This window comes from Excalfactoria chinensis, chromosome 1 (genome assembly GCF_039878825.1).
Source record: "Excalfactoria chinensis isolate bCotChi1 chromosome 1, bCotChi1.hap2, whole genome shotgun sequence".
Classification (NCBI taxonomy): domain Eukaryota; kingdom Metazoa; phylum Chordata; class Aves; order Galliformes; family Phasianidae; genus Excalfactoria; species Excalfactoria chinensis.
The window spans coordinates 103049376-103063977 of NC_092825.1; the positions used below are offsets into that span (position 1 = coordinate 103049376).

The following is a 14602-nucleotide window of genomic DNA, read 5'->3' on the forward strand; positions in this document are numbered from 1 at the left end:
GACCAGTAGTACACAGCTGCTTTACTGTCTCTTATGGATACTCATTTACGCAATGTTGTTTCATAACTGACATACACTGTAACATGTTAGTCACCTCACAGGTAAAACTGTTTACTAACCAGGCTGAAAGAAGTAAAATAAGATGTTATAGGATTGCTATGAATCCCTGACAGCCTTTAAGGCAAACAAAGGGAGGAAGAAAGAAAACATCCTTTACATCCCTACTCCCTTTCTCTACCTTCCCACACCTGGGGTACAGCAAAGCCAAATCCCCCAAGACAGGTTTTGGCAACCTTGTTTTCAATCTGTCTCACACTTCCCCTGAGGAAAACTGAGGAGAGGAAGGAAGGAAGGGAGGGAGGGAGGTTGCTGTAAGCTGTTTTCTGCTGTTCTTGGTTTTTTTTGGTAGTGGTGGTAGGATTTTTCACTGTAGAATGGAAAAAATAAAAATAAATTAAATTTAGCATCCTTTTCCAAAATTGGCCACCGTTTTCCAGACAGCATCTTACCTCTGCAAAAATGGAGAAGTCAGTTAACACATCTAGATATATACCTATTTACATCTAATATTGCCCAGAGAGGCTGTGGATGCCCCATCCCTGGAGGTGGTCAAGGCCAGGCTGAATGGGGCCCTGGGCAGCCTGGTCTGGCATTAAATGGGGAGGTTGGTGGACCTGCCTGTGGCAGGGGGGTGGAAATCCATGATCCTTGAGGTCCCTTCAAACCCGGGCCATTCTGTGATTTTGTGAAATACCTCTGCTTCAAAAGTTGTTTTTTTCCTCTCCTAGTCACGTGAAATAACATAAAAACACAGGACCCCAAAGACAAAGAAAGCAATGCTGCTGCTAAGCACTTGCTTCATAGAGGCACCAAGGTTATGAATTCTGTGTGTTCTGTGTTCTACACTCGTGATGGAGATTGTCTTGTACAGATGACATGTAAAAATAAATGTGGATGTAAAGTGAAGAGAAAGTAAGTAGCAGGAGGAAAATCAACCTTCTCTCCCAGTCACACACACACACACATTCCACTATGATCTGTGTAGAGAGACCAACATATATTCCAGCTTTAAAAGGGGGAGAATTATTAGAAGAGAAAAGATTTAGCTGCATCACAGTTTTTGCCTTGGTAAAATGTGAATGAATCATGAGGTGCATATATTAACAGAAAAACAGCTTGGATCATGGATTTATTTTTTTTTATTGGTTCTTCCTTTTTTTATTTATTTTTTAATCCTTAGAAATATTCAGTTCATCTAGTGGGAAACATACATATTTCTCATCCTATTCAGTAGGAAACAAAAAGCCCATTCCTCTGTTTCCTAGCGTCAAAGGGAACTTTGCTTTTAAAATAGAAAACCCATTAGGCACGGGAAAAGGCAAGAGCCTCATATCACGCTGCAAACATGAACACTTAAGCACAAGGCAGTCAGGCGATGGAAATGCATTCAGAGCGTTTAGCGCACAGGATTAATCGAATTATAATTTAATCATCTGATCAAACACTAATTAGCATAATCACTTGAGGGGAAAAGCTGCTAGAGGAACAGACGAAGAAACACCTTGAGCACCCAGCACATTTTAATGACGAGAGATCATGCACAGATTTATTTTTTTCCTTCATAAAATGCAACAGAAATTGTGGTTTGCAGTGCTGAAGAAGCAGTTTAAGTACTCTTGGATCACACACAGTTCTCCAGCATGAAAGATGCTGAATCTGAAACTGCAAACTATAGCTCATTCAGATTCAACGAAGAGCCCTAAAACCCCAGAAACACTCCACTGTCCTTTGCCAGATGAAGACTTGAGGATAAGCACACACTTTACCCAACAGTGTTTCCATTATAATTATCCCTTGCTGTCTCCCCCAAGAATTTCCCACATTAATGTCTAACTATGGGTCAATTAGATGACCTTCAGAGATACGATGAAGTATTAGTGCTCTTTTGCAAACTGTGTTTGAAGTAATTAGTCTAAACCAGCACTACTGGGCTTTTCGGCTTAGGGCAAGGGAGAACAGGAAGAAAAGAGATATCAAGAGAACTGTTCTGCCTAATATTGTCTAGATTTCCTGGTAAAATCACATCATTATTCAAAAGCAAAAATCTGAGCAGACCAGAAAATTATCCTGATCTGCACCCAAACAATCAAAGCAATCAAATGACACTTCTGTCTGGAGATTAGACAGGAAAAGAGATGCATGGGCAGAAGGAAGCCTGGAAGACCATGTGGGAAGCAGGGAGGGACGAAACAGAATGCTGGGGGAAAAAGATCTTAGGAGGAGTCTTTTGTTTGAATTTGTACATAAATCCATAAATCAAATCATTCTTTAAAATAACCTTTTATCTTTTCAAATAGGTTTCTGTTCCAGATGCTAAAAATACTTAAACATGATGAACTGCAACGTTTACAGATGCAACTGGACAAAAATTTCCTTCAATATTACACAAGAAATCAAAACAATAAGCTGCTTACCTACATTTTAAAGATGCCAGATCATACAGACTCAGCTATGAGCTAAATTAAACTGATTATACTGCTGTTACAGAGCTAATAATCCTTCAGCCTTCTAAAAATGATGGCACATTAATAACACAAGGTAACCAGTTATGGCACAGGGCCAGTTTGACCCAGGATTTCTCTGCACTGGGTACCTTGTTACATGCAATCAATGTGCACAGCGTAGTATGCAGCTTTCCACTGCAGGTGACGTTTCCAACAAAACAATCCAGAAGTGAAAAGACAGATCAACAGCATATCACTTTAAGGCACTGCCATGTTTTTAATAAGAAATGTGACTGGTAGATGAATTAATAACAGGAAATAAATTAGCTTCTCACTAGCATAAAGGTAGAACAGCCATCCTGCAAGCATTCCTAGCTCAAAGAAGAAGATCATATACTACCATACATGGACTCCATTTAGTTAAAACATAATTTTATTAAAAAATAAAAAATTACATCATTTTTAAAATATCTTAAGCTGTTCAAAAATCTAGCATGTTTCTTCCTAAGCCATAACATAAAAGCAAAGCCAGGAGATTCGGCTTCACCTCACAAAAAACCACAGTATAACAAATTGTCAGGGGAGCAACACAGAGCTAGTAACACAGTCTGAGAGAGTGCCATGGTCAAAGATAGGATGGCACCCAAGACAATCATCGCCACCTATACCAGGGACATGGTTTAGCACTGCCCTTGTAGTGTAAGTAAATACTTGATCTTATCGTAGAATCACCAAGGTTGGAGAAGACCTCCAAGATCTTCCAGTCCAACCATCCACCTACTACCAATATTTCTCCCCTAAACCATGTCCCTCAGTACAACGTATAAATGCTTCTTGAACACCTCCAGCAATGGTGACACCACCACCTCCCTAGGCAGCCTGTTCCACTACCTGACCACTCATTCAGAGAACACATTTTTCCTAATGTCCAACTGAATCTCCCCTGACGCAACTTGAGGCCATTCCCTGTTGTTCCATCACTAGTTATGCTGAAGAAGCAGACCCTCGCCTCACCACAACCTCCTTTCAGGAGGTCTACCCTTTTCAGGACGTTGTAGTGAGCAATGTCTCCTCTGAGCCTACTCTTTTCCAAACTGAATAACCCCATTTCCCTCAGCTCCCCATCAGACTTGTGCTCCAGACCCCTCACCAGCTTTGTTGCCCTCCTCTGGACACAATCCAGGGCCTCAATGTCTTTCTTTTAGAGAGGGGCCCAAAACTGAACACAGCACTTTAAGATGTGGCCTCACCAGTGCTGACAGCTCCCTGCTCCTGCTGGCAACACTATTTCTGCTACAAGCCAGGATGCTATTGGCTTTCTGGGCCACCTGGGCACACTGCTGGCTCATGTTTAGCTGAGCACTGACCAGCACCCCCAGCACCATTTCTTCATACAGTCTTCCAGCAACTCTACCCCAAGCACTGCCTGGAGCGTTGGCTTGTTGTGACTAAAATGTAGGACCTGGCACTTGGTCTTGCTGAGCAACCTCTGATCATATCAGCAGAATAGCCCCCCATTTCTTCCATTTTCTAATCTCATGAGAGCAGCAGCTCTGTGTCATGTCATAATTCTTTCATTCTTCACTAGCTAGCTATTTTATATGTACTAATTATTTTCAGTGAAATTCTCTCAGCACAAGGCCAAATGCATTGGCCTTCAGAAATGCCAGAGTTTAGGTAATCAGATAGCTTTAAGCCCCTTCTCCAACATGTGTTCAAAATCAAGGACTGAAAGCAATGGAGATGATATGGGGAAAGAGCAACTGCATTATATAGAGGAAAAACATGTCATTTTGTTGTCTTTAAACACAGCTGAAATAGAAACACTATGTAATGATCCAGAAAGCTTCCCAAAACCCAAAAATAAACAGCAGTCACGCCACTATTATGGAGCTGGAGAAAATATTTTAAAAACTCATTAGCTCCTTTTGTAATTACTAAAACTAAGTGCTCTTCTGTTGTACTAAAACATATTTTGAAATGTGGTAACAATGCTGTGATTATTTTTATCCACTGGGACTAACTTTTGAACATAATATGCACTGAACTGCTATGGCTACAGTGCCTTCAGATGGGCCTTTCTTTTCCTCTGCACTACCTTCACATTTGAATCATAAAATCACAGAATGGCTTAAGGTTGGAAGAGTCCTCACAGCCCACCCACCCCAACCCCAGCCGTGGGCAGGGCTGCCCCCCACCAGCTCAGGCTGCCCAGTTCCCCATCCAGCCTGGCCTTGAGCACCTCTAGGGATGGGGCACCACAGCTTCTCTGGGCAGCTGTGCCAGCACCTCACCGCCCTCTCAGTAAAGATTTCCCCCGACATCTAATCTAAATCTCCCTTGTTTTAGTTTAAAATCATTTCCCCTTGTCTTATCACTATCTACTCATGCTAGAAGCTGATTTCCCTCCTGTTTATAAGCTCTAGCTATAGACAGCTGCAACAAGGGCTCCCTGGAGCCTTCTCTTCTCCAGGCTCAACAAGCCCAACTAACTCATCCTTTTTTCCTAGGAGAGGTGCTCCAGCCCTCTAAGCATCTTTGTGGCCTCCTCTGGACCCACTCCAGTGGCTCCACATCTTTCTTCTACTGGGAGGCCCAGGCCTGGACTCAGTATTCCAGGTGGGGCCACACAAGGGCACAGCAGAGATCCAGTTATTGGTCATTAGCTAGGACATAAAAACAGGCCTCTCCCTCTGTCACTTGTAAAGCAAACTCATCTTGAATGCACATGGAATTTTACTAACGCATTTACCACTTTACCATATTTCTCCAAAGTTTCACTGCTCTACACAAACACACAAACTGAAGATGAAAATCAGGGAAGAAAGAAAGGAGTTAGGTCGGGATTTTACTACAGACAAGGATAGATGGCAAAAGGCTAAAAGACAAGGCCTTGGGAAAACAAGCAACAAAAATTCCTCATTCCATACTTCAGTCTGTGACCCAACCGTATCTGTGAGATTATCCTCAGCATGCAGCGACCACAAGACCCTGCAGCCTAGGAGTGCACAAGGAATAGGGCCCGTGCCTGGGCACACATGCTGAGCAACCCCCCTTGTGCCAAACCTGCTTGTTGTGGCCTCCACCAGTGGAAAAGCAAATCACAACTGCCAGAGCTCCTCTGAAAGTCTGACAGCTCAGCTTCTTTTTTTGAGGATTAATTATCTCCCTCCTGCCCAATAAAGCAGCTCAGCTCCTTTCTCTTTTGCTCAGATGGGACTCACACCTCCTGCCTACAGCTGTACTGACATTCACAGGATTGCTTTTTGTCCTTGATATCCCTCACTTCTTCAAATCCATCTGTTGTCTCATTTGATAAACTTTTAGGGACAGGAGAAATATTTTCACTATCCAAATAAATACAAATAATTGCAAGAATAAGGAGAGAGAAAGGATCACCGGCCTCACATTAAACCTGTATCACAGCTGAAACAACATGAACAGATAGAAACTGTTGAAAAACCTAAATACAGGTAGGTGAAGGGCACAAGGTTAGTCACAAAGGCATACCCATGTGAAGCATCTGCTTCCTTCCAGGCGAAGACTGAGAGCCAGGATGGGTCATGGGTTTCAGCACTGGGGAGGCCAAAGGCCACACAAGCTGTTGAGTACCAAACCCACAGCTATTGCTTACAAGGGAGCAGGATCAGTGTGCCTTCCCCACTGCAGACCACAAAGTACAGAGATTTCAAAGCCACCCACAATGAGGTGCCCAGCCAAGAGTTGGCTTCCAGACACTGTTCTGCTGTCCCACAGAGCTTTGGGCTCTGAGTGCCTCTCTTCATCATACCTCTTGCAATGCTGTCTAGATCTCTATGCAGTCCAAAGCTCTCTTTTTTCCCTTTCTCATCCTACCCACCAAAAATCCTGCTCAGGTCCTTTTCCTTCCCTTCCCCTTAAGAATCCATTTTTCAGTTCTTTATTGATATATGTATACACACTCACAAAGCCAAAACAAAAAAGCTCCAGCCACATCTAATGTCACAACAAAACACAGCAAGCACTTCTCATCGCCCAAGTCCCACAGTGAATTGAGTGAGCCTTATTTTCTTTGCTTCCCTTTCTGCAATGCAATGATAAATATCTGCTCTCATGAATGCCTACACAAAGCAGTTGTCAGAAACACTGTCAGAGTTAAGGAGAAATCTTTGAGAGTCACACAACAAAAATAGGAAGAGAGGTACAAAAGGAAGCTTCCAAAATACGTGCAGCTGAAAGCATGAACTAGTATAATGCAGATCATTACTCTAGACTTCTGGGATCACTGTGTTATGCCAAAAACTTTATTGATGTGTCTAGGCAACATGGACTTCTGTGAGAGTCTTACAAGCTAACTACTTCACATCATGCCATAGTAATGTCTGGCTGCATGCTTTTCAGCTGCAGCTGCAACCTAAACTATGGTTCACCTCTCTTTCCTAGAATGCATGAACTGGCTTTGCTACTGCTCCACAGAAAAGCAACCTAGTGGGAGGAAAAGAGTAGAGTCAGCTGTAGAATGCGCAGTCATGTAGGACGTTCTGGACAGTGAATCACACTAGGCCATTCTGTTCAAACTGAAATCTACCGAGAGCCTTGTTTCTGTGAATGATGCCTTTTCCACCAAAATCTCACCCAAGGGACATCAGAATCAGCTTCTAATAAGAAAAAAGACTTTGTCAAGGACTTCCACTTAGGTCAAGACAGAAGGTAGTCTAACAGCTTGCCACACATCCACCTCTTAGTTTTCAAAAGACTGACTTTATGCATTCAGGAGTCTTTTTCCCCAAATCAGGGCCAGAATCCCAAATATTAACAAATCCATTGAACAGAACAGCCCTACAATCTTATCTGCAAGATCACTGTGAATAGTTTATATAAATAAATGACTGAAGCCACTGTGCAACGTAATTTTAGTCCAGTTGTACTGAAAGATGCCTGGTCCTTTCAGGAATCATGTTTCTGAGATCCTTAAGAAACTGAAGGGCTCCTCAAAAGTTACTTCAGATGACAGGAGGTTACTAAGAATGATTTTTTAGCCCAGTGCAAACAGAAATCTTAAGCCATAAATCTTCTACATGGGATTACCATGTGATTAATTAGAAGAAAATATCATCCACGTACTTGGGAGAACAAGTGCCAGAAATTTCATACACAGTAGCTTTTAAACAATTACAAACAATATATAAGTATAGATATAGGTATCAGAAGGAACTGTATTCTCAACATACCAGACTTAGATCTGCAAAAGCAGGATGATTGATATTTGCTGTACAGTGGCATGCACGTAAAGGCTTTGAATATTAATCTGTTCAACAATTTCTCAGGTGAGACAATTCCATTTCCCTGTCCATACCCTCGCATCTGCTGCACTGACATGCATCAGGATGCTATTTGAAAACAGGCTCTTAGGCCATGCCTTGGCCTACACAAGTTCCATCCTTCTGGAAGCTTCAGCAGGGGCACATTAGCAATGCAACTTGGGTCACTAGGCTGCTCCCTCCCTCAATTACCAGAGAGCTCCAGGGAGGCTGGTATTTAGTATGGAGGTGACTCTCTTTCTCAAAGCCTTTGCATTATAAAATTTCCTTCTATAAAGAAGATTGCTGGCTCACTCCTAAATCTTACTCCCTGCCTTCTAAGTAAAAATAGCATAAACAGCAAAGCCAGGAAGACTTGTTCATCTCTGTCATCCTGTCTGCCCATTCATTTACCTTTCTTCCTTTCCTCAATACATATCACCATATCTGTTGCCCACTCTGTTATGTTAAATGCATACAAAATTCTAACAGGAAAAAAAAAAAAAAAAAAAAAAAAAAAGCAATTGTGATTAAAACCCACAGTACATCGAATCATTAAGGTTCAAAAAGACCACTAAGACCATCTGGTTCAACTGTTAGCCCATTCCCGCCATGCCCACTGCCCACGTCCCTCAGTGCCACATCCACATGGCTCTGGAACACCTCCAGGGACAGTGACTGCACCACCTCCCTGGGCAGCCTGTGCCACTGCAGCACTGCTCTTGCTGAGAAGAAATTTTTTCCTAATATTCAACCCGAGTCCCAGGTTTGTTCTTAAAGAGGCTCTCTTCAGCATTCTGGAATAGTGTGCTGTGACAGGCTTTTATAAAATATATCTCATGTTTTTGTGTGTTTTTTTAAATAGTAGTTGTTTAATGAAATGCAGATGAAGAGTGATAAGGTGCAGTTTCTTTTGAATAATAACAAAGTTGTTTGAAATTTTAATTTCATTAATTTCACAACAAGTTAAAAGAAAAGGAAGTGCTGCTTAAAAGGGATTGGGAAATATCTCAAACTATATTGTGAAACAAGTAATTTAACTGCATACACCTACACATTCACCTTGAAATAAGTGAGTATTCTGATCTAAAGCCCTGTATTGCTTAAATGGATTTTTTAGTATTTTTCATTTCAGTAACTCAAAAGAAATAATTAAAAAAAAAAAAAATCCAATAATTGTACCTTAGAATAATCAAGGTGAACGTAATGATTTTTTTTCCTGCCATCTCCAGTCCTTAAAGTGAAAGTTGCAATTCATGCATTCCCCAACAGAAACCTGAAAAAGCCCTAGGCTGACAGACTGAGCCATAGTGTGCTCCAATTGAAATCAGAGGCTAAATGAGTGGTACATTTGAAGAGGCCCTGATTCTACACATTAACTAAAACAAAGTGAAGGGAACAGAAACAGCTCTACCTATCTGGTTTGCTCAGTTCTCGAACTCCTCCCCCCCCACCCCCCCTTCCCCAAGGACATTTAGTTTCATAGCTTTTTTCTTGTTATCTTTTCAACGTTTATTGAATAGGTAAAGGAGATTATTTTCACACTCCAACCATCACTGCCCTTGAGAAAACAGCATATTCACGAGGACACTGATCCAGGCAGAGACACAAAAAGTTGAGGTCCAACCTTAGCACAGCTGTTGCTGTAATCAGAGCCTTGCACAAACTCATGTGCTAGGGGAACTTTCCGGATCAGCAGCTCATTAAAACCCACAAGATAATCCCATTTAATGGTATATTATATGACAAAAGTTTACTTTCGTGGACAAACAAAAACTGAAACCAGTTTGCAAACTTTTCTGGATGTAGCATCACTGAAGTGATGCTGCTGAAATCAGTGAGAAAGGAAAACAGCACAGAGCTGCAAGTTGTTTAACAGGGTTTATGGTTTTGTGTTTTATCATTCTGAGAGATAAATCTAAACTGTTACCGAGAATACTTACACTGTCACACACATCTGCTATTCAGTCCCCATGGAAAAGAGGTGCAGCATCCACGAGTTAAAAGTTTGGTGACCGATTGCAAAAACATAAAAGTAGGAAAAAAAAAAAAATACAAAATGATGCAGACAAAACGCCTCCTCTGGGCACAGTGCGCTTCCAGTGCCTGTCAGAAACGCTGCCAGACTCGTGTGGTTTGCTGCCCACTAGTGTTGTGCGGCTGCTCACTAGTGCCGGCTGGCACCGCTCGGCACAGTGCTCCCCACAGCCCGACTCCATCTCTCTCTGGGCACAGCCTAGGCCGAAGAGGAGAAACGCTTATTTTGAAATAGAAGTAGAGATCTCCAGTGTGCTCCGATTTCTCAACTACTTGCAGGTTTCTCTATTTGGCATCGGTGATGAATTAACAGCTGTTCATAGCTGGGGTTACACCGGCTTGCAAACACAATCAGCTCTGCTTTGCCATCCACGAACACACGGTGAGCTCAGGGCCCTCTGCACCTGCAGTGACATTTCTGAGGTGAAGGTTTGGCTATGCAGTTCCACATAAGCTATGCACATAGCACAGCATGTTTCTACAAGGACTTCAGAGACCATTTCCTCTCTTCCTTAAATGTTTCTTTTCTGACACCGAGTCACCATTTTCTTTGGACAGTGCCACTGGCACCTCCCTATTGTTCCTCCAGCTCACCCTGCTCCCAGCTCTGTGCTGAGCTCCTTTCTTTGTGCCTTGCTGCACTATGAAATCCCGTATGGCTGGGCACAGGGAGGGAAAAGGGACACGTACACTTTGGACTTATAGATTCAAACAGAAAAATTGCTTAAGGGGGAATTTATTTTTCGTGCTATCCGTACTGCATTGAGTATCTCTCGATGCTCCTTTCATTTCAGCAGAACAGCACCAGACACTCGGCACACAAGAAGCACAGCCAGACAGAAGCCTACAAACAGGTTCAGCATACCTATGCCAAGAATTAAACCCTGCTGAATGATACTTATTTTGGAGCGGGACACCCTAATTCTGAGCTAACTTTATCACAATAATTACAGTCAGGAGATTTGAAGGAGACTGCTCTCCTATCCTGCTCTCCCCTCCCTGTGACCAGTGAAATGCCCCCTTCCTGGCTATGACCAGGCTACAGCAGACCTTCTCCATCAGTGCTGTTTAATGGGTGCACGTGCCCCTGGAACACGTAGGTTCAGAAACACAGAAGGCAGCACAGGTACAGCAAACCCGAAGGTAATTCCAGGTACTGCTCAGGCTTGTAGCTGAGCATGACTCAGGTTTTCCAAGTGGTGAATTCAGCTGCACAGCTCCCACTGATGCCTGTATCACCCCATGCACAAACCAAGGCTACAATGCATTTCTGGTTCACAGTACCTGTTTACCCGTGTTTTAAGAAACTCACAGCTCTGACTGGCTGAAGCCTTTATAAAATCGAAGAACTTTAACAGGGTATTTGGGAAGGTTTTGTCTCAGGTTTCAGAAATACTAATTGGATGTAACAGCATGTCAGTGTTTTATTGTCCCCAGAAGGGAGCTGCTTTACAGACATGAAGCCTACCCAGTAACACCATTCATATCTAATTTGACAAAATGCATTGTGCTGAGTGACTGCAGGGAAATATGGGGGCCAAGCTTGCTATTGTTATTCAGAGAGTTTCCATTTAGCTTCAGTAGAAACACAGCCCAAGATGACAACTACAGGGTTAAACCTATGATGTGTGAATTTATTTTTTAAGCTATCTCCCAGCTCAGAAGGGGCAAAAATAAATAAATAAATAAACAAACAAACAAACAAAAACTGAATACAGACATGAAAAATACATTTTAAAATTAAAATCAGAATGAGATGTGACACGGTTGAAAGCCAAGCACACATGTTCCTGTGCTTCAAGCTAAGGTAGCATGGTTCTATACGGAGTTCAGAAAAGGCAATGGCAAAAGCTTGAATAGTATCCCACCCCCCAACACCAAGATATAGTCATAAAAGAACACAGCCTCTCACACAATGGAGCTCAGATACAGATAGAATAATGAAAATAAATACATACGTGACATTTCTATTTATATACGCAGTCATTTCCTTCAAAGAGATACATATCTGATATGACACTGCATTAAAACCTGAAGTCCTTTAAAAATACTTCTCTCTGACTCGTGACTCTGATCTGGTACTTTAAATTAAATAGGACTGAACCACTTGGCTTTGTTTATTAGAAGCACTTAACACGAAGGTAGGCGCCATTTTCAAAATTTTCCTTTATGAAGGTCCTGCATACATACACGTTTTGACATCAGGCATGATGTCAATAGAAAAACACTCAAGTTTGCAAAGGAATCACTGACCCATCCATTAAGTATTCTGCTTTTATCTTTAAAATGCCATCATACAGCAAGTATTTTATTTTAGTAACCTGGGTTCACAAGAGCATAAACGTTGCCGTGTGGCACTATAGAATCTATGCAGATGGACGGGTCGTCTACATTTGGTACTGCTGGAAACAGAAAAATACTTGGAATGCAAATTTGTGTCAGCCTGTGGTCCAAAAACACAAGGATACTGAAAGTGAAATTGCTATTGACTTCATAAATTAGGAGTAAGTGGAAAGCAATTTTCATACCATTTCAACCTCGCAAAGCAAAAATCAGTCTGATTTTCAAAACCTTTTGGGTGAGAGGGGGACTGCCTAACTTAGAACATGTAATTCATAGCATCAGTACAGCAGACATAAAAACATACGCCTCTCCTTTCTGAAGAAAAAAAAAAAAAAAGAAATAGAAAAAAGAAAAAAAGAATGTAAGATTTGTGGACAGACGTGGGGTTCCTTTCTATGCAAATCAAGGTTTAGCAGAATAGCGCTGGTGAAAGAATATACTTTTGGACTGATTCTGTCTCACTAATAGCAGATCTCTCCCTCTGAGGTATCTGGCTCGAAAGGACGGAGAAAGGACGGAGTGCTGCCTGATGACAAAAAAACAAATAACTGCAATTAAATAAATAACCTCGAAGCATCAGAACTTGTTGCAGTTGTCTCCCTGTGAGATGAAATGCCAAATAATAATAATAAAGCTTAAAATGGGGGGGGATTTTCAATCATTCTGCATTCGGCACTACTCAGAACATGAGAATATTTTAAGATAGCCGCAAACACATGCTTAAGATTCACCTCCTGATTTATGACCTATCCAGCTAGCTGCGCTGGACTGGCCATGCCTGTCAATGCGTTTTCTCATCCAGCGTATACTTAAGGAGATGTGAAGGCACACTCAGCCACCATCCATTCCTCACCTTCTGCCACAGGCTCGATTATTCGTATCTTCCAGGATAACCTTACACTTTGCCCTGTGCTTCTCTCCCATCCATTCAATACAAGAAAGATTTTCCCCTCGCACCTGCTTTGCCTGTTTTGGAAACGGTGTGTTTAATCTTTCTGTTTTAACTGTCAGGATGTTATGTGTTGCAGGCAACGCTGTGTGCTCGAATCTGAGAAGCAGGCAGTGGAATGGAACAGCAAGAACCGCGCACTACAACGTAATTGGTTTTCTATTCCTAAAACTGCACTGCTAATATATATCTTAATAAAAGTTACACAATTTAAACATGTTTTCCCATGACAGCTTTCAAGCATACACACCCAAGCGTTCCAAAATACCCCCATCCACTATTTAGAAGATAAAACCCAGAAGCTACACAAAATCTTTGTCAAGCAGCTGGCAGAAAGAAGAGAAAATAAACAGGTCGGGTTTACCCTTCTTACATCTCCCTCTCAATTTTCCCCCGCTAACTTTATAATTGACTCTCTTCAACATTTGCAGATGATGTCATACTTAGCCGCGCATATTTTTACATAAGTGAGCGAAGGGGGAAATAAATAAATAAATAAATAAATAAACTACCATTGAGCAAGTAGCGAAATGTTGAAAAGGAAATCATTCAGAAGTCTTAAATTTAAATAAAGTAGAAAAAGAAACGGTCGGGAGAAAGCACGGGAGGACGAAACACCGAACGTCAAAGGCAGAAATCTCTCGGTGCGAACGCTCAGGATGCGATTCCTCCCACCGGTCTCCGCGCACTCGGACGGACTGACGCGGCACTTAGCGAAATTCCGCACTTTTCCAGGAGGAATGACAGCCCGAGCGCTCCGTCCCCGCCCGGCAGCCCCGGCTCGTGCCGCAGGAGGCAGCGCGGCGGCGCGGGTCGGCTCGGGGCTGCCCCTCCGCGAGGTGAGCGACTTTCAATGACCGCCGCGCGGCTTCGCCCTCCTCCCGCCGGCACGGACAGCACAAAAGGCGTAACCGCGACCCGTTCCCCTCCCCGGCCGCCACGAAGGAAGGGAGCCCCGCGGGGCCGGCAGCGCTCACCGTGCGAGATGCTGTGGAGCAAGGCGACGGCCAACATCCACATGCCCCCGCCGCTCCCCCTCGCCCGCCGCGCCCACGGCCGGGCCGGAGCCGCCAGGCAGCGCGCACCGGGTCCGGCCGCCTGGGCCGGGGGCTGCTGGCAGCCTGCGGGGCCGCCGGTCCGCGCAGCGAGCGCTCAGCCCCGCCTGCAGCCCCGCGGCTCCGCCGACGCTCGCCGCCCGGCTCTCGGGCGGGGGAAGAGGCGGCCGGCGGCGGGGGCGGGCGGCGGGGGCGCGGCGCCCAGGTGCGTCCTCGGCGCGGGGAGACGCCCGCGGGGCCGCGCAGGCAGGGCCACAGGTGAGCGGCTCCTCCGGCGCCGGCACGGGAGCATCCCCGGCGGCGGCCGGCCCCGAGCCCGCGGCCGGCCGGCTCTTCACGCAGCGCCCGTCGGCCCGGCGGCAGGCGGGCGGGTGGCCGGGCACATCGCTCCTCTGCTCCGCTCTCCTCTGCTCTGCTGTGCTGTGCTCTCCTCGC

At 43.9% G+C, this 14602-nt stretch overlaps 1 protein-coding gene across 2 annotated transcripts in view; it reads right to left on the reverse strand.

Annotated features, from left to right (window-relative positions):
• Positions 1-14217, reverse strand: part of DSCAM (DS cell adhesion molecule) — a 424636-nt gene extending 410419 nt beyond the window's left edge. For both annotated transcript variants that reach the window (XM_072332968.1, XM_072332974.1), the window contains exon 1: positions 14090-14217. In XM_072332968.1, coding sequence (XP_072189069.1) covers positions 14090-14132 — 43 coding nt within the window. In that variant the 5' untranslated portion in view covers positions 14133-14217. The remainder of the gene's footprint in view (positions 1-14089) is intronic.
• Between the last annotated feature and the right edge of the window lie 385 nt (positions 14218-14602).